Source organism: Archocentrus centrarchus, chromosome 3, assembly GCF_007364275.1.
Source record: "Archocentrus centrarchus isolate MPI-CPG fArcCen1 chromosome 3, fArcCen1, whole genome shotgun sequence".
Taxonomy (NCBI): Eukaryota; Metazoa; Chordata; class Actinopteri; order Cichliformes; family Cichlidae; genus Archocentrus; species Archocentrus centrarchus.
In genome coordinates this window covers 34,777,669-34,795,691 of record NC_044348.1, presented here as the reverse complement: position 1 = coordinate 34,795,691, position 18,023 = coordinate 34,777,669, and the positions used below count along the sequence as shown (strand labels likewise).

General features: G+C 44.4%; 1 protein-coding gene across 3 annotated transcripts in view; it reads left to right on the top strand.

Moving 5' to 3' along the window:
* The window catches only part of dpy19l3 (dpy-19 like C-mannosyltransferase 3), a 64,724-nt gene that overhangs the window by 15,399 nt on the left and 31,302 nt on the right, over window positions 1-18,023 (top strand). For all 3 annotated transcript variants that reach the window (XM_030720839.1, XM_030720832.1, XM_030720827.1), the window contains 9 exons: window positions 215-305; window positions 5,808-5,929; window positions 6,477-6,622; window positions 9,378-9,501; window positions 9,731-9,865; window positions 12,429-12,560; window positions 14,403-14,504; window positions 14,827-14,900; window positions 16,483-16,641. In XM_030720839.1, coding sequence (XP_030576699.1) covers window positions 278-305; window positions 5,808-5,929; window positions 6,477-6,622; window positions 9,378-9,501; window positions 9,731-9,865; window positions 12,429-12,560; window positions 14,403-14,504; window positions 14,827-14,900; window positions 16,483-16,641 — 1,022 coding nt within the window. In that variant the 5' untranslated portion in view covers window positions 215-277. The remainder of the gene's footprint in view (window positions 1-214; window positions 306-5,807; window positions 5,930-6,476; window positions 6,623-9,377; window positions 9,502-9,730; window positions 9,866-12,428; window positions 12,561-14,402; window positions 14,505-14,826; window positions 14,901-16,482; window positions 16,642-18,023) is intronic.

The window sequence follows — 18,023 nt, the reverse complement described above, 5'->3', positions numbered from 1 at the left end:
CGAGCAGGAAGTCTCTTGGGAAGCCATCCTCCAAGCACGCACTCACACACTGTGTTACCTGTCTGATTATTACTGGAGAGGATTACGGGTGTATTAGCTGCTTTGCCTTTATCCTCCATGTTTCTGTCATGTCTTGCCAGGATATCTGTTTTCCATATTAGAGAGAACAGAAGCGTTTGGTTTCATAAAACCAAAATCCCCTTTTTACTTTCAGGAAGTGGAGAGGGAGATCTCCTTTCGGACGGAGTGTGGACTGTACTACTCCTACTACAAGCAAATGCTGCAGGCCCCGTCCATACAAGAAGGTATGCCCTGTGTTCATGGGTCATGTTTTATGTATGTAATCTGCCATTTCCTCACAAACACAGAGACACCTGTGAGAGTTACAATGATCGGATTTATTTCCGCTCCAACAAAAATGGTCAGCTGCTCCCCCGGTGTAGGTACCTGTGGGAAAGGAGAATAATGAGGTGGAGTGGTATTAACACTGTGGGATCTTAGTGGAGTAGCCACTGTGACGCCACAACTCAATGAAAAAGGAGGAGGTCCGCACACCAAAAAGCTCCTTGAGAAATTTTAATCCATCAGTATTTAAAAGAAGTGATGTTTCAGGCTGGAATGCCCTTCTTCAGACTTCTTTGGACTCGTCTGGGATTCCTGCCTGATCGGCTGACCTGACCTCAGGTGAGCGACGGTATCGGAGCGCGGGTGGCGTGGAATGCCCTTCTTCAGACTTCTTCAGAAGTCTGAAGAAGGGCATTCCAGCCCGAAACATCACTTCTTTTTAATCCATCAGTATTTAAACTGATGCAGTTTAAATACTGGGGGCATTCTTTTTGAAGGCCCCCTGCTGACCTTCAAAAAGAATGCAGGTTGAGCATAGTGTTAGCGTCACTGTTTGGACGTCCACCTTTTATACCATCTGTTTGAACTATAAATCTATTTTCCACAGTGTGAGTGATCTTTTTAAGCATTCTTGATCTCAGTGTTGATGAAAATAGCTGCGAATATGATTTAATTGAGCATCCCAGACAAAACTGCAGCAGCATAGTATCTGAGATGACTCCATCCACTGTGAAGGTTTGTGACCCTGAGCCTAATCTCCACACTGAAGACTGACCTGGGCAGACAGTCCTTTTCTTCTGATTATTTGGTGTCCTGGCTGTTGTGAGCCTGGTGGCCGCGCTGCACCGTGAAGTTTTAAAAACTCTGTTTAAAGATATGCTAATTATGAAGAGCGCTAATGAACGAGCTGTACGGTACAGTGACAGCTAAATGGGTTTTTGGGACTCGTGCCTATTTAAAAAAAAAAAAATGGAGCGCAGCATGTTTAAAAACCTGAGCTCGGTACACCTGGACAGGTTCCAAACTTTATCCAAGCAGAGACGTTTTTACATTTTTATCCTAATAAAAGTTTTTGCTTTAGTAACATTAAAGAAATCATATTGAAAATAACAGTTCTAACATGTATTCAAGTGAGGAAGACTGAAGGTGGCAGTCTGATCTTATACCTGCAGTCTAAGAACTAACCAGCTGTTTGTGGGAGTCTTTGCCTTTGGCCTCAGTGTTTCAGCTCAATCTGATCCACTCGGTGTCTTTTCTTTTCACAGGGCCTCACAGCACTTGACAAGTTATCAGAGAAATATTTGAGTCCCTTTGCCCGGTTTAGTTTAAAACGGTGACGTCAGTGAGGAGCTAGCTTTTATAAGTGCCTTTCCTTTTTACATGGTTGCTAACACCAGGTGGCTGTCTCTACCTGTACTTGTAAGGAAAAGCAGGTTTTCACTCCATTATTTCCAGCAGACCAAACAAATCACTGCACTTTTCTCATGATGCACAGTCGGGTCTGAGGGAAATTAGTCTCATTATTTTGTTCCCATTATGATGTAAAATTCCTTGTTGGAAATGGGTCTAATTTTCTACTAAGGCAAATAATTGAGCTGTAGTCTAATCAGCCGAGGAACTGGCTGACCTCCGTTTCTGTCCCACTCTGTGCTCACTTGTTGTTTCTGTCACAGCAGAGCGGTTCGTTACCCAAAAGCTACAGTAGGTTTTTTTGTGTTAAGGGCAAGAGATGAAGCACTGAAGTGACGGCAGGTAATGGAAGAAATGAGAAAATAAAAGATTGATAGGGAGAGGGGGAAAGGTGAGAAAGGAAGCAGGAATGGAAAAAAGGATAGAAAGGAAGCAGAAGCAGGGATATGAGACGGAGAGATGAATAAATGAGCTAAAATAGGAGAAAGAATCCCAATGAGGGAGGAAGGTAGGACGCAGAATCCGCTGGAAAAGAAAGAAAGACGTGACGGCAAACGCCGAAAATGAATGAACAAAGTCGAGCGGGTCATGTGCGTGGGTGGTAATGTGCACCTTGTTTATGCAAAACAGTGCCGGTTTTTATGGTCTTACATGGATCAAGAACACAGCGGTAATCGGGCTGACACATCCCAGCCTGCAGCAGAAGCTCAGCCCTCGCTCCGCGCTCATGTCACACTTTGTTTCAGTCAAAGCAAACACGTATTTATGATACTGCACCGAGGAGCTAATACTGAATAATGCTATCAGTGTGGGCATCGGCTCGTGTAACACCAGCAGCAGTGTTTCTGTGTCATCCTAACATGTAATTCTGTTTCATGTGTTTTGGGGTTATTTCAGTTCATTCAGTTATTACTGAGATCAGAGACGTGGCTTTAAAAGACAGACGAGGTGAAAAAGAAACATTTTAATCATTTTATTTGGAAAGGGTAAAAGGAAGAAGTCTAACATCGACATCTTTATGCCTTCATTCTGACCTCCTGTGCTTGTTTTGGCTCATTTTTCTGTCCCGTGCAATCAAGGATTATTATAATCATTTCAGGTGTCTTCCTTTTCATTATTTCATGTTAAATTTGAGCTTCAGTTTTTATTTGAGTTCAAATAATCATGATTTATGTGTACTTTGCCTTTCTCTGTCTGAAAGAAGCTATATTAGCTGCCCTCCCCTTTCAGCCTGCTTTCTTCTGATTGGCTGCCCCTCATAAAAAGAAGCATCCTCCCTTTGTGACATCATACAGAGCCAAATTTATGTGGATAAAGAGGATTTAGTGCAGTCTGAAGCTGAGCACGTGATTACCTCGTTATGTGAAACTTAGGTCGTGTTTAATATGAGCGTCCACCATTATAGCAGTGTTGTTATGGCCCCTCCCCCTTTCTGCTCAGCCTGTACGGTTTCCTCCTGCAGGTCTGAAGGCAGGGAGGCCCGTTAGGCTGAACTGGGCACAGCTGTGCAGGGCTCTACACACAGGGTTTAGGTTGCCTTCATCTCTTCAGCAGCGCCACACACACACACACACTAACACTAACCTTTGCCTTCATTCATACACTGACTTCACACACAGATGTTATTAGTTCATAAATAAACTGATAACCGGGGTGAAACTAAGCCGGTACGGTCCGGTACTGCATGCCACTAAAAGATTCTCCACCAGTACACAGTACCTGGAAGAGGGGGGGAGCTGTGTGCTGTAGAGCCGCCATTCAGAACCGGTCACAGCTGCACTTTGGGTCAGAATAGATCTGCTAGCAATAAGCAGTCTAAAACACGACGTAATCAGTTAATAAAGAGCTTTTTTTCCCTCTGAGTTCAAATTGTTTCTGAACTGTTCGTGCTGTGCTGGAGCCTCAATTCTCCAGCTTCTCTCCCCTCGGAGCTCGAGGCTTTCATCAACGGCCAGCCTTTAAAACGTTCACCGTTACATTTGGACTCTTAACTGGCCAGTGGCCATGTCCTGTTCGCGGGACGTATGTAGTACATTTTATATGGCAAGCTAGACCCTCCCATTTTGATTGACACCTCATTTGGCCAGGAATTTAAACCTACTCCCCCCCCCTGCTAATAACTGTCAGACTCCACACTCAGATGTCCTGTTTCATCTCTTTGAATGCAGTGTTTTAACTAAAGGTGCTGGAAGAAAGTTAGAAAGGATTTAGTTAAAAACGAGCAAACAACCCTGAAATTTAAATGTTCATAAAAAGATGTGAGTGGAGCATAAAGTGAGGGGAGACCACGGCCGCCTGCCTCCCTACTTTTGGTGCCCCTGGCAGTTAAGTTATCATCACCCTGAATTATACTTTAAACCTCAGAGATTGATAAACAAAACTTTTCTTTTCAGTTTAAGGGAGAAGAAACCAGCTGAGTGCAAAACACTGATGTAATATCACCTTTTAAATATTTTCCCTGTTGACACATCCAGCATCCGACATTAGCATTCATTTGGAGTAATGTTTTTGGCAGCTTAGCAGATCTAAGTCCAATATTTACCTTCTCTTCCCCTTTGATGTGTTCCCACCAACATCAGAGGAAAATATCAGGCTGTAAAAAACTGCTAAAAGCTCCTCCGTGCTCACCGGCCTGCCTTTGTCTGCCTAAAGCAGCCGCGATGAGAGGTGAGAGTGGACTGAAGCAGGGAGGTTGCAGACCATCAAGCCCAAAAAGCAAGAGCACTTGAAGTGCACTAAAGCAGAGGGGATGATGATCCTCTGGGCTCGTGTTTGTAAGCGATGTCAGCCACACATCGGGAATCAGGAGACATCGACTGGTTATGTAAAGTAAAAACACAGCAGTCCTTAAAAAGGTCTGTAACGTGCTGTGTAAATATGCTTTTTGTTTCAGTGCTGACTCAATGGGAACATTTACAAGTAACAAGAACAGAAATCTTACATCTTCATGTAGAGAGAGTTCATGGCCTTGGCTGGCTTTGGAAGATCAGAGCAGTCCAGCGTTTACTTCAGTCTCCAGTTTGGGGTCCAAAGAGGTGAAGGAGGAGGCCACAAACCAAAATCAGCCTGAATAGTAGGGCTGATTAAGAGTTTACTTTAAGAGTCACCAAATCAGCAGCCCAGTTAACCCTGGAAAGACTGAACCCTGAAATAACTGCCAGAAAATTCATCTATTTTAATCTTACTTTTTTTTTTTTTTTATATTCATTTGAATGAATCAATTTTACTCTGTATCAGTTTGCTACACCCTGCATTTCTTTGTAATTTATTGCTTCGTAACTCACAGAAACTCATGTATCAGATATGATACACTTGGTGTTAAAGGGTCAAAAGGAAGATTTATATTTTTGGCTCTTTTGTAGAAGGTGACAGGAAGGTGACAGGAAGGTGACAGGTAGGTGACAGGAAGGTGACAGGAAGGTGACAGGTAGGTGACAGGAAGGTGACAGGTAGGTGACAGGTAGGTGACAGGAAGGTGACAGGTAGGTGACAGGAAGGTGATAGGAAGGTGACAGGGGGAGTGAGGGAGGTGGGGCTGAATTGAATCGAGGCCTCTGTGGTGAGGACAGACCCTTCTTCAGCACGTCGGGCACATTTGTTCCATTTTTAATGTTTTAAACCAAATCGTTCTTTCCTCAACAGTTGTTTTATTATTTCATAAAGAAAGTAGTTATTTTTTATGATGTTAGCGGTGGGAGATAAGGCAGCCTGCATCTCCCATAAAGCACTGCAGGAAACTCTGACATGCTTTACTGTATTAGCTGCTGCTGGTGTTACGGCCATTTAGCTTTCTGCAGAAACGCACAACAAACAGTATTTAGTTCGATGAAATTCAGGAAACGGAGGGAAGTTTGAGGAATTGAGCGTGCTTTGAGCAATTAAGGAACTTCGGGCAGACCAAGCTGTGGTTTTAGTGAAATTTCAGACAGTTGTTTTTGTCTAACGGCGCCGAGTGAGCTCAGAGAAACATTAACAGTCCTTCCTCCCTCGCTGTCAGAAAGCCAATAATAGTGTGTGTGTGTCTGTGTGTGTGTGTGTGTGTGTGTGTGCAGGGCTCCAAGAACTGATCCATGACAACTTGACAGAATCCAAGAGGACCATTAACCTCTTACAGCGGATGAATATCTACCAAGAGGTCTTCCTCAGTGTTCTCTACAGATTGTTGCCCATACAGGTAAGACGAGACTCACCAGTCATCCAGGCAACAGATTAAAGGCTACAGCGACACCAGCGAGACTGTGTGTGACTGTTGTCATTTGTCCTGTTAATTAACACGTCGTTTTAGTGCGGGGGAAGAACGTAGAGCGTCTCTCCGGTGTTTTGAAGAATGTATTTTCTTTTGTCATTATTACTGTAACGATCACAGTCGCATTAGGAGATAGCAGGTGTTTGAGGCGCTGTGGCATCCTTTTGTTTTTCTGTCTTTGTAGCTGACATGACTCGGAGCCCTTCCACTTGTCACACTGGAGGAAAAGGTTTCTGTATTGGCATAACAATTAACTGAGAAACAGCCACTAAGCTTCATCAGCCGTCTCAGCGAGAGACGAGAATGTCAGGGGGCGAAATATCAGACGCAACGCTGAAAATGCCACCGTGTTCTCAAGTGCCCCAGTCAGTCGCTGTCACTGTTGTCAACTCTGTGCATTCAGTCGCAGTGCCTAATGAACTAATGCCTTCCTTTTGTGTGTGTGTGTCTGTGTGTGTGTGTGTGTGGTGCCCAGACATATCTGGAGCCAGTGTACTTTTATATTTACACAGTGTTCTCGCTCCAAGCTGTGTATGTGATCGCTTTGTACCTCACAGCGTGGCTTCTGTCTGGCTCCTGGCTGGCTGGTGCGCTCACTGCATTCTGGTACATCCTTAACAGGTGAGTAATAACTGTGTGTGCGTGAACTCACAGAGGACACAGTTAGTCCCTTTCTTCTTGCACTTGACTCTGTGGCAGTTTTCATCTCAGTGTAACACAAAGAGTCCTTATTTTGGATCATCTTATCAGCTGCAGCGTGGAAAATGTAACACTTCCTTCAGCAGCTGTTGAATCATTTGTAACAGGACTGCAATCAAAAACAAAATACTAATAAAAAGCAAAAACAAAAACCTGTTTCTGAAGTTGTCTCGGTGATTCTGACTTCCTGAAAGCAAACGCAGGGCTGGCTTTATCCACGAGGGCGCCTCAGAAACCTCCTTTAGATTCCTTTGGTCGCCCGGAGCTTAGATGGAAGATGCTGAGATATTTGCAGCTGCATTAGTGAAACTTGAAAAAGTGCAACACAAACTGGAAGAGGAGAACATTCGCCTTCAAAGTAAAAGTTGTGCCGTTTACTGTTCCTAAAAACTGTTGCTGCCCCAAGACTGTGGAACGATCTTCCCTTTTATGCAGGCTGACTCACTCTCTGCTTTTAAGTCCTCTCTTAAAACACTTTTCTTCTTGTTGGCTTTTAACTCAGTTTGAGATGTTGGTTTTCTTTGTTTATTTTCTTAGCTGTGGTTTTTATTTATTTATTAATTCTTTCCTTATCTTATGTCTGTGTTTTGCTTGTTTGTTCTTAGTTGTGTACAGCACTTTAAAATCAAATGCAGTTGGTCAAAGTGCTTTGTAAATAAAGTTGAGTTGAGTTTCAAAAGGGACAGCTTTTATAGAATAGAATAGAATAGAATGCCTTTATTGTCATTATACAGGATGTACAATGAGATTGGAGGGCCACTCCTGTTCAGTGCCATGTAACAGAAAATCAAACTCTCTAAAATAAAAATATTATAATCTAGTATGATCAATATAATCAAGAGATATACAGAAATAAACAATGTGTAAAATATACAAAAAAATAGAATGTATAAAAATATATACATGCATTGGTGCATCTGTACATTGTAAGAAAAGTAAATATGTGTATACATATAATAATGATGATGAATATTGCACTTGGTGAATGAATACTGGATATTACACAATATAGGAATGTCAGATATTGTTCAGTATGAATAATATAATATTGCACAGTTACAGTGGGTGAGTGTGTGAGTTCAGGGTGGTGATTGCTCTGGCAAAGGTGAATTTTCTCCGTTTCCGGTTTGTGTTGCACTTTTTCCAAGTTTCATGAGCTGTTAGAGAGGAAATGGGGAGTGTTTGCAGACAAGTCTGTGACTTCCTCACAAACTACTGGGGACTGTGGCAGCTGGATAGCAACCAAAGCAGTAACACGGTGGTGTTCAGTGTATACCTACTTATAACCAACCACTCACCAGCAGCTGATACAAACTGTTCCCTGTGAACGGTTTGCCAGATGATCGCTGACCCGTCTCTAGGTCTGTGTGACCGGGCCTTAGCTTTACTTCATGACTCTGCTGATGGTTCGTCTGTTAACTTGGTCATAAAGTCAGTTGATGCCGATGATGATCACAGCTGATCCTGGTTTTCCCCTGATGATGGAAAAATTGCCATTTGCTCAGACAGACTTCCCTAGATAACACCGGCTTTCTGCTGGTAGCTTTCAGCTCAGACGCCTCTGAAAGCTGAACTCTGCGTTTTGGATTCGCTTCGTCTGGATTTAGAGCTGATAGGCTGTAAATCCCAAACCGTGGATGTTTGCTGCCTTCTGCAGCATCTGAGCATATACATTATGTATATAATAAGGGGTGGATCATATTACACTAAGTTTTCAGGCAGCATCAGTGGCCTGATTTACTCAGATGTGATTTTTAGTCAGCAGTGTGAGCAGATGTTATCAGAGGGTCAGAAAAGCTTCAGAAATTCAGGTCGTGTGGGAGTCAGCGCCCCGGAGAGCCTCTCCTCTAAACTTCTGCTCTTTGCTGCAGTGTGAGCAGAGTTTAAATAAAGTTTTGGGTGCAGTGGGGGCAGACTGCTCTGTATCTGTATCCCACCCCCTCTATAAAGCTGCTTTTTTTTGAACCACACAAAGCTGTGATTCTGGTTTATCTCTTAAGTTGTATTAATTTGTATTTTACTCTCTTCACCTCAGATTAACAGTTTGAGGACAGCAGTAAAGTAAAGGTTGAATTTAATTATGATATCTTGTACAAATAATGAGATTAATTAACTTAATTAAGATCTAAATCGAACCTGTTTGGATGTTTTTTCCCCTCAAATCTGAATATTTTTCTAAAACGTGTTTTTAATGTTTCGGTCGATGTGCAGGCCGGACTCTGACGGTCCATCCTGAGTATCCTGCGATACATTATCAGTACACTGGTGCCAAATATATTTACATTAGAACATAAAGGCGCTTTAAATTCACACGTCAGCGTGACTCGGCTCAGGCACCGGCTCACGTCCTGAACGAGGGTAAAGTGGCTGCTGTGAGTCGGTCACTGGTGGACCTTCCAGGCAGAGTTTGTGGAGCTAATGCCGGTGTGTGGACTTAGTTTTCTGTACTGTTGGAAGTCAGGCCAAAGTTTAAATAGATTCAGAAAAGCCCTTCTGGTGTTTTCCCTGCTGTCCAGTTGGAGCAGTACGCACCGTAAACCTCAGAAACCCTCTCAGCCTCTGTTTTTGGGATGGGGGGGGTTAGCCTTTAGTTGCAGATTGGACTCTGTGGCCTTTCGTGATTTTTGAAACTGTTTACACCATCTCTTCATCACTTCATCACTCGTTCTCCTTTCAGGGTAGATACTACTCGGGTGGAGTTCACCATCTCCCTCAGAGAGAACTGGTCTTTGCCCTTCTTAGCGCTGCAGGTCACCGCTATCACCTGTTACCTCAAACCTCAGCTCACCACATTGCAGCAGGTAAGCACCGCGCCCTGCAGATCAAAGCTGCTGACCACAGATCAGCCTGACGAGGTGCTCCGCTCAATAATTTAGAAGAAGTGCCATTAGAGTGTATGCCTTTAGCTGCCCAGTTTAAATATCTAACCACTCTGTGTGTGTGTGTGTGTGTGTGTGTGTGTGTGTGTGTGTGTGTGTGTGTGTGTGTGTGTGTGTGTGTGTGTGTGTGTGTGTGTGTGTGTTCCCTCAGAAGGTGATGGTGTGGCTGATGTACGTGACGACCTTCTGTTTCTGTCTCACCTGGCAGTTCAACCAGTTCATTCTGCTCGTTCAGGCTCTCGTCATTTACACCCTGGACTGCGGTGACTTCATAACAACTGCACAGGTGAGAAGGGCCAGATGTTTAAAGGGACCAGAGGTGGAACTCTGAGATGGCACCTTTCACTTTAAACTGCTCGCTACCCCAGCTTCTGGTCATGTTTCCACTCAGTCCACAGGCTTTTCCAGGTGCTTGAAAATTTGCCAAATATTAAACAGTGATACCGTATTGATGATAGCACAGAGTGTAACAGCTGACTGAGTTATGGGGAAAAGCTTTTGGGCTGCAGATAATTTGTTGCACAATTGTGATTCAGTGAGCAGCAGCATCATATCAAACTCTTCTTGTAGCTGTAGAGGATTTATATCTAAAGACTGAGGAGTAGGCAGAGATAAGAGTTGTTAGGGCTGGGCTGAGGTTGAGGTCAGCTTTTGCATCATGAGAGGTGAGAAAAGGTGAGGAGAAGCTCAGACCATCAGAGAAGCTCGTATTGATTGGAAAGCAAGAAACTTTACTTTCCCGGGAATCTATTCCTGATCTTTGGAGCACAGACGCACATTCGCAGCCGGCTCACCCACATTACAAATAGCAGAATTTTCTATTTCTCGCTGCTCGCGGTGTTTGCCATGTGCATGGTTGTTATTTGCTCGAACTATTCATCTCTTTGATATTTTCACTCCTGCTCAGTGGAGCTGAGTAGAATTTCATTTGTGGGACTCACCTCATTAAAAAAAAAATCATGATGTTCAACTAAAATTGGAATTCTTGCTTTATTTATAACAAATAAAATATTTGTGATGTAGAACATTTTTCTAGTAACACGCCCTGCATTTCCAAATGTATCCCATAGCCTCACTTTTATGTAGCTTACCTCAGGTAGGTGCACAGGTAGCTGGAACACCTATGAGGCTTTTCTGCTTGTTGCATCTCAGATGGTGGCCTGGGGCCTGCTGGAAGGTCGCCAGCTGGAAGCCACTTCTCACTGATGTTGGGCCCACGGCGTGCTGCGTACCTCATACAGGCAGAGCTGCTGCTGCCAGCACGGACAGAGCGAGCTGCACCAAAAGTCCTGCTAACTCACTGACGTGATCTCACTTTAGTTTCTGCTGTTAGCAACCCCGCTCTGTCCTTTTTAAACAAGTATAAAATAACTTTCAGGCTGCACTCGTTCATGTCTGGGTTATTTTCAGATATAGCCTAAATATGGTCAGTTATGTAATGTTCCTGGTATGACGACAGTTTGATCGTCCACAGATGTTTTTAGGGAATATTGTCCATGTCATGCTGAAAACATTTATCAGTGATGCACACTGCAGTTGTGCAGCTCCTGCAGGAGGCTGTGCAAAGCTGTGCACAGTTAAGGTAAGCAGTGTTCTCGGCCTGGTTCCTAAAACATCTCCAGGCGCAGGGACTTCTCCCGACCATCCCGGTAGCTCCAGGATACTTTCCTCCTTCACGTGGCGTCTCTGTGCTCTCTGTCAGATGCTTTGTTGGCCTTCTTTAACTTGACCTCTGACACTCCAGCACCCTTCACAACTGCATACATTCATCTCTTCCCTCCATTTTCTTCTTCCTGTGGCATGTCCTGGCTCACTCAGGATGGTGGTCTTTTTCTCATCACGTCTCGGGAGACTAGCTCCATGGATGCGTGAGATCCACGTCCCTTCATTTTGCTGGTTTCTGCCAATTCCTGCAACACCAGGTCACGTCCCTTCAATTAGTTATCAAAAAGGCCAAGAGGGGCAAGTAAAGGAACAAAAACCTTTGTCAGAAGTTTCAGATATCCCAAATTATCCCAGAAGCTTGTTGATGGTTGAGGTTTAACTTGCTAAGAGACATTTATCCAAGAATTGGCAGGGTTGTATGTATATATTTGAGTCTGTATGCATACTTTTGACCCGGTGTGGATTAGAGAAAATCCGAAATAAAATTCAAATTTGTGCACCTAATTCCAGCTTTTTAAATGCATTAAAGATGCGTGCTGTACAATCATTCCACCCTGGAAAATGAAAGGTTCAAAATTCATTAAAAGCCTAAAATTACCACGACGTTCATGCCCATGAGTCGATGTATGCTCCGGTTCACCACAACAGTTGCCTCAAGGCCCTTAATATTGTAAGGTAAATCCCTCCAATATCAGAAGGATGATCCCAACACTCTGATGATCCCCATATGAGGAAGCATTTGGCGATGGTGGGGAGAAGGAACTCCTTTTTGACAGGCAGAACAACACTCAGGGAGGGGCCTATAACCACCATGAGGATAGAGAGTGAGCTGGTGTGCTCCCAGTGCTGGTCCCAAGTCAGTGTACATGGGAGGGTTGTGTCAGGTGTAAAATCCGTGTCCAATCAGATGTGCAGATCCACCTGCTGTGGCGATCCCTTTGGAAATAAGGGAGGGGCTAAAGAAACGGGACAGCAGTGGGATGTAAGAAATGTCGTCCCACATCGTGCAGCCTTTAGTAGCTGTTGGTGACGGTCTCTGCTGTACGCGTATGTTGGCTGATGTCAGAAGTCGTGGCTTCAGTTTGTCCGAGTTTATCAGAAATCACCTGTCAGAGTAACATTTCAGTGAGCACTGACATCATCACGCGTTAACCGCTTCAAACCGCTGTGTGTGTGTTTCTCAGGTCACCACTCTGTACCTCGTCCAAGTGAGCAGCCTGCTGAGCGTGTGGCTTCTCCAGTTCTGTAACTCCATGATACTGGGATCACTGGTGTTGAGCTTCATAGTGGCCGCGCTCTTCATCAGACACTGCCAGGTAAGCACGTGTGAGAGGTGGATGCAGCGACGAGCGCTGACAGTCTGAGATCTGGAGGAAGCCGAGGTTACACTGAAGGAGTCGCAGTGGTGGGAGCTTGTTTACAAAACACAGATTATTTTTTTATATTTAGCTGAAATGAAGAGACCTGTGCTGCACTCGGTGTTTGCAGGAGATATTTTTTATGCAGTTTCCTGTCAGGTCTACATGTAATTTAGTTAAATCATATCACGGGAACCTTTGCAGAAACCTTTAATGTGACAGGATGAAAAGAGATTCAGGAGTAGAGAGATAAATATTTAAATCCTTAAAATAAACGTAATGATTCTCCTCACATGTGTCGGACTTAAGTCATCCTGAGATTATGAATCTGGTGACTTCAGGCTGGACACGCAGCTTAACTTGGACTCAAACACGTGTCAGTTCAGCGCGTTTGAATATTTTGCTGGTTGAAGAAAAAGCTCAGCAGTAACTAATGAGTGATGATGTCCAGGTTTTTGGCAGATTTCCTCCACCATCGTCCTTCGACAGGCTTAGAGGACCCCCGACACCCCCCCGTGTTCCAGGCCCTGTTACGTTGTTGCGTTACTTCACTGTGAGAGAGAGAAAGTGTGTTTTTACTGTTAAAACTCCTAGTTTTTTTGTATCTGGCACCTTTACAGCAGTTTCAGGAATCTCTGAGTTAAACACAGTTGCTGTCAAATGCAGTTTTAACACATTTTGTGTTTCCTGTGTTTTGTCTCCTTTTCAGGTTTTACGTGATCAGAAATGACGCCTCTGCTCAGAGACTTTAAGCTTTGCAGCAAATTCATTAAGATTTACCTGTAGCTTCAGAAAGAATGATTTTATCCAGTTTCTGGTTTGAAGCTTGTAGCACATTAGTGTGTGAAACATGTGTTCAGTCCTCTGCAGATGTTGCTTCAGCCCTGGCAGACAGGGTTGGCATTTAATGCCTGGATTAAGCTTTAAATACGTACCTTTGATGGTTTTGATGACAGCAGGTCTGCAGGAGAAATGCACCTGGGCATACCGATGGTGAGACCATGAGTTCACATGCTAATAGTGGCATTCAGCACCACAACTGGCAAAATGCATCCAATTAGAGGTTATTAAGTTAGGACTGATAGTCTCCCTACAAGCGCCTCAGCTGCCTAACCATGCTGTTAGAAACTCACAGATAGTGTTCCAGGGCAAATATCCAGCTCGTGGAGTTGGAAGATCTCACAGGCATGCTGTGAGACTGTTTCTAATTCAGTGGAAAAGCTGATAGATTCTCACATTTTGTGTCCAGAATCAGAACAGCTTCAGATGAAAAACTCCCACAAAAACACTGAGATGCCCATCTGTGCCGCTCCGTGCTCTGCACAGTATCCATGTTGTAAATAACCATGGGCATTCGAACATGATCAGTAATTACTGTGCTGACTAATTGGAGTTTGGTAGGGGTCACTCTGAGAAGTTACAGGCTGTGTGCAGGATGGGAATGTAACGTCTGCGAGGAGAAGTATTCAGGAATTTTGAAAAAGGCACTTTTCTGACATCTGTAACGACTCGGAAACCCTTTGTTTATTTGTGATGCTGCCCAGTGAAAATGGTGATTGATGATTTTAATATGTGACTCAGTCTGTCTCATTTATCAGAAAAACGACCCGTGCTGTTGCGGGTTCGTGGTCTGATGCACGTATACTGTGTGCATGTGGAAAGATGTGCGTCAGCTTTCCTCACATTCCTAAATGTAAGACTGCAGTGAGGCTGTCACAGATGCACTGACTCGCCTCGTGTTGGTGTGTGTGTGTGTGTGTGTGTGTGTGTGTGTGTGTGTGTGTGTGTGCGTGTGTGCAGGCCGGTCTAAAAACAGGAAGCCTGCTGGTTCGTCTGGGCAAGCTTCTCCTCCACAGCACCATGGTTCTCCTCCTCACCATCACCATCAACTACCTGGCCAAGGTGAGGCGTCCTCTTTTTCCCTTGCTCCCATCGTTTGTTTCTCTTTTCTTACCTCAGCTCCTTCCTTTCCTTTCCTATACATGCTCACCGTCCTTCCCTTGTTTCACTACTCTCCTCCTCCTCCTCCTTTTAAATGTAAAACTCCTGGGTAGGGTGTAATCTCATTTAACTCACTCGATTTAACAGGTTGATCTTTATCCTTGATCTGATGACCTTATCTGTGTGTGTGTGTGTGTGTGTGTGTGTGTGTGTGTGTGTGTGTGTGTGTGTGTGTGTGTGTGTGTGTGTGTGTGTGTGTGTGTGTGTGTGTGTGTGTTTACAGAAAGCCCTTCAGCTCAGATCAGATGAGCACATCTTTAAATTCATCAAATCAAAGTTTGCCTTCGGCCCGACCAGGTACGAACACCTGCTTATAAACACCTACAGCACATAAACACACACTGGACCCACACACCTGGGTTATTGAAGGTGGTCCAGACCTGCTCTAATATGGCCGTATGTGACGTCAGTGCTCCTGCACAGTGATGCATATTGCATACACAAAGTCTATATTGTGTGCGCTGGTACACAACTCCTGACTCGATCCAGAGTGATTCTGTTATTCACTAAGCACCAGTGTTGTAGCACCTGGAGTGTTATGGTGTGTGAATAATAGATGGCAGGGTAACACCAGCAGACCTCCTATTGATCAGATACTTTGTGTGTGCACTTGTGTGTGTGTTGAACAGCGCAGCCACTGGATGGCTGCTCCAGGGTGGCAGATAACACAGCTCACAACTCAGTGCTACACAACTGGCGCTTCAATTATTCAGGAGGCTGTGGAAAATGCAGCGCACACTCCATCGCTGCCTCCCTCTGTTCCTGTTTCTCTCGCTTGCGTCGACTTATTTCGTCTCTCCGAGTGTTTCTTTTTTTAATCTCTGGAGTCTTGCTCCGCGTGTGCGATTGTATCAACTCTGTTTAGTTATTTATCAGCATGGCTGTTGATCAGTGTGTGGGGGATTACATCTGCCAAAAATAAAATTAAAACGAATTTGATTCATTCCTGTTTGTGTTTTTAATAATGTTGATGTACTTAGTGGCGTATGGATTTATTTAGTGAGTAATTATTTTATTTTGTTCTGTCAGTTTGCATCCTCCATACATCAGACGCAGTAATGATAGATTTAAATTAAAGGCAGGAGGCCGAGGTGGAGGCGTTCAGATCCTCACTGGGAGTGAGCAGGATGAGTCCATCAGCGGGACACAGTCACGGAGGCGAGGCTGAGATGGTTTGAACATGCTGAAGATGAAGACCACAGAGAAGAGTGGATGTAGTGCCGGAGGACATGCAGAGGGTTGGTGTGACAGGGGAGGAAGATGATGGGAGATGAAGGCAGATGATCTGCTGTGGAGAACCCTAAAGGAGCGGCTGAAAGAAGAAGCAGCAATAACTCCTTTTTCTTTCTTTTTTTTTTAACTCACATAATTTATTTTTCAACAGTGATTTAAAAAAAAAGTAAGAACATAAAATTCGTGCACATTTTTGTGACTCTCCTTTGATTCGACGAGCTCGTGAAAGCAGTCAGTTCTGCTTCGTTACACATGGATTACTGACTTATCTTAATTTGATTGCGTGTGATTAGAAGCCTGAAGCTGTTTTCAGTGCTTCAAAGTTCAGCGGTCTTGTTCCCAGAGTCTGTGAACTATCAGGCTAAAGAAGTTGGTGTTGCTGCCATAGATGGTATAAAAGTATAAAAGATGAATGCAGCCCACTGATTTGGTCCCATTTCCACCCCTTTAATCATCTCACAGTCTCTCAGACTTGTCCTATGACAGGCTCCACTTGGACCAGCTGCAGCAGTAAAATGCTGCTTGATGCATCAGTAACTAGAAGGGCCCTGAGAAAGTGCAGTCTCTGTCAAGGCCAGTTTATGGCTCTATTTCATAATTGTGTTTTTTTTCTTAGTGAAAGCAAACAAATCCTCTCCTCCTGCAGGGATTTTGATGCCAGTTTGTATCTGTGTGAGGAGGCCTTTGGCCTACTGCCCCTGGACACACTGGAGCGCCTGGCTGGGACTCTGCTGCTGTACCCCTACATCCTCACTCTGCTGCTGCTCAGCGGCACGTTGGTGGCGGCAGCGCTGAAGAACCTGAGGTAGGTGATGACGCAGCAGGAAGTGAAGAAAGGAACATGGTTACATGAGAAGAAGAGGTGGTTACAGGTTACGCCGATCGGCCATGTCAGCCTCATCTTGTGTAACTCCGCTCCACGTTCCTTTACCCACTCACGGGCAGTTTCTGTGGTGTGGGTGGGGCACGTTGAGCCTCTGTGGGAGAAGTTCAGGTACCAAGACAGCCACGTTTAAGCTACATGTCAAAGTAAAATCCAGATGATTCCCAAAGTTTCTCTGCAGAACGTTCACTTCATCTCAGCTCACAGCTGTGGTCTTAAGGTGCTTTATCTAAGACAGGGAAGACCTCAGGGTTATGATCCCCTGCAGCACTTGGTGACAGTGGGAAGGAGGAACTCCATTTTAACAGGAAGAGACTTCTGGCAGAGCGGGTGGAGCTGATGGGAAAGGGAAGAGAAAAAAAGAGGCGCATAGAGAAACTACGAACAACACGGAGCGTAGACAAAAGTTATGGAGGAGGGGCTGTACCTCCAGCCCCTGCTAAGGATTTATTATAAGTTCACATGGGAAGGGGCTGGCGATATAGCCTCAAAATTATATTACAATATTTCATGTTAATTTGTCCATTTAATGATATTTCTGATGATGTAAAAAATACTGAACGTTTTCTTGATATTTGCCAGCAGCAGCTTTTATAAGTGTGAGTAAATGAAGGCAGCAGCATTATAGTGCAACAGCAGTGACACAGCACAAAAGTAGCCTCGGTGCCGTTTCCCTGCAAACTTTAGGTAAAAGTATAAAGTAAGTGTTTAACCCTTTAATGTAGCAGTACCTGAGGTAGCGTCACCTGTGAGTCTTCTAATACTGTCACATAATAAAACAGTATTTTGGATGTTGGAACGTGGGTTGAGCCTTTCAAACCAGCTGCTTGCAGCCCTGTTTTTCCACCGTGTACCTGCATCAGTGATTTCCATCCTCCGCTTCTCTTCCTGTCAGATGGAGTGCAGCTAGCGAGCGCTCGGTGGAGCCATTTATTTACATTTGGGTTGCACCTCACCAGCTGCTCGTATCGCCTCCTTCGTAGCCGGTTTGTACTCGGTGGTGTGTTTTTTGCCTCGAGTGGTGAAACAAGTTTGTTGTTTGCACCTTCAGCGAGAACAGTTTTCTGGCATCTTTTGCTTTGTTGGAGGTGGTTGGACCTATTTTTAGGGACTCAGTCATCACACGCGGCTCTCACTCCCAGGTACACCTGGGCTTGTCTCATTATGATGCACACTGGGGAACGTAAACACATGGTGCTGCGTAAAAACTTGCAGCAGTATTACCATGGATGATGTGATACTGCACAGCCCTAATACTCGGTCCCCCCAGCACAGCCTGAGCCTACGGCAGCATCACTGAGAGC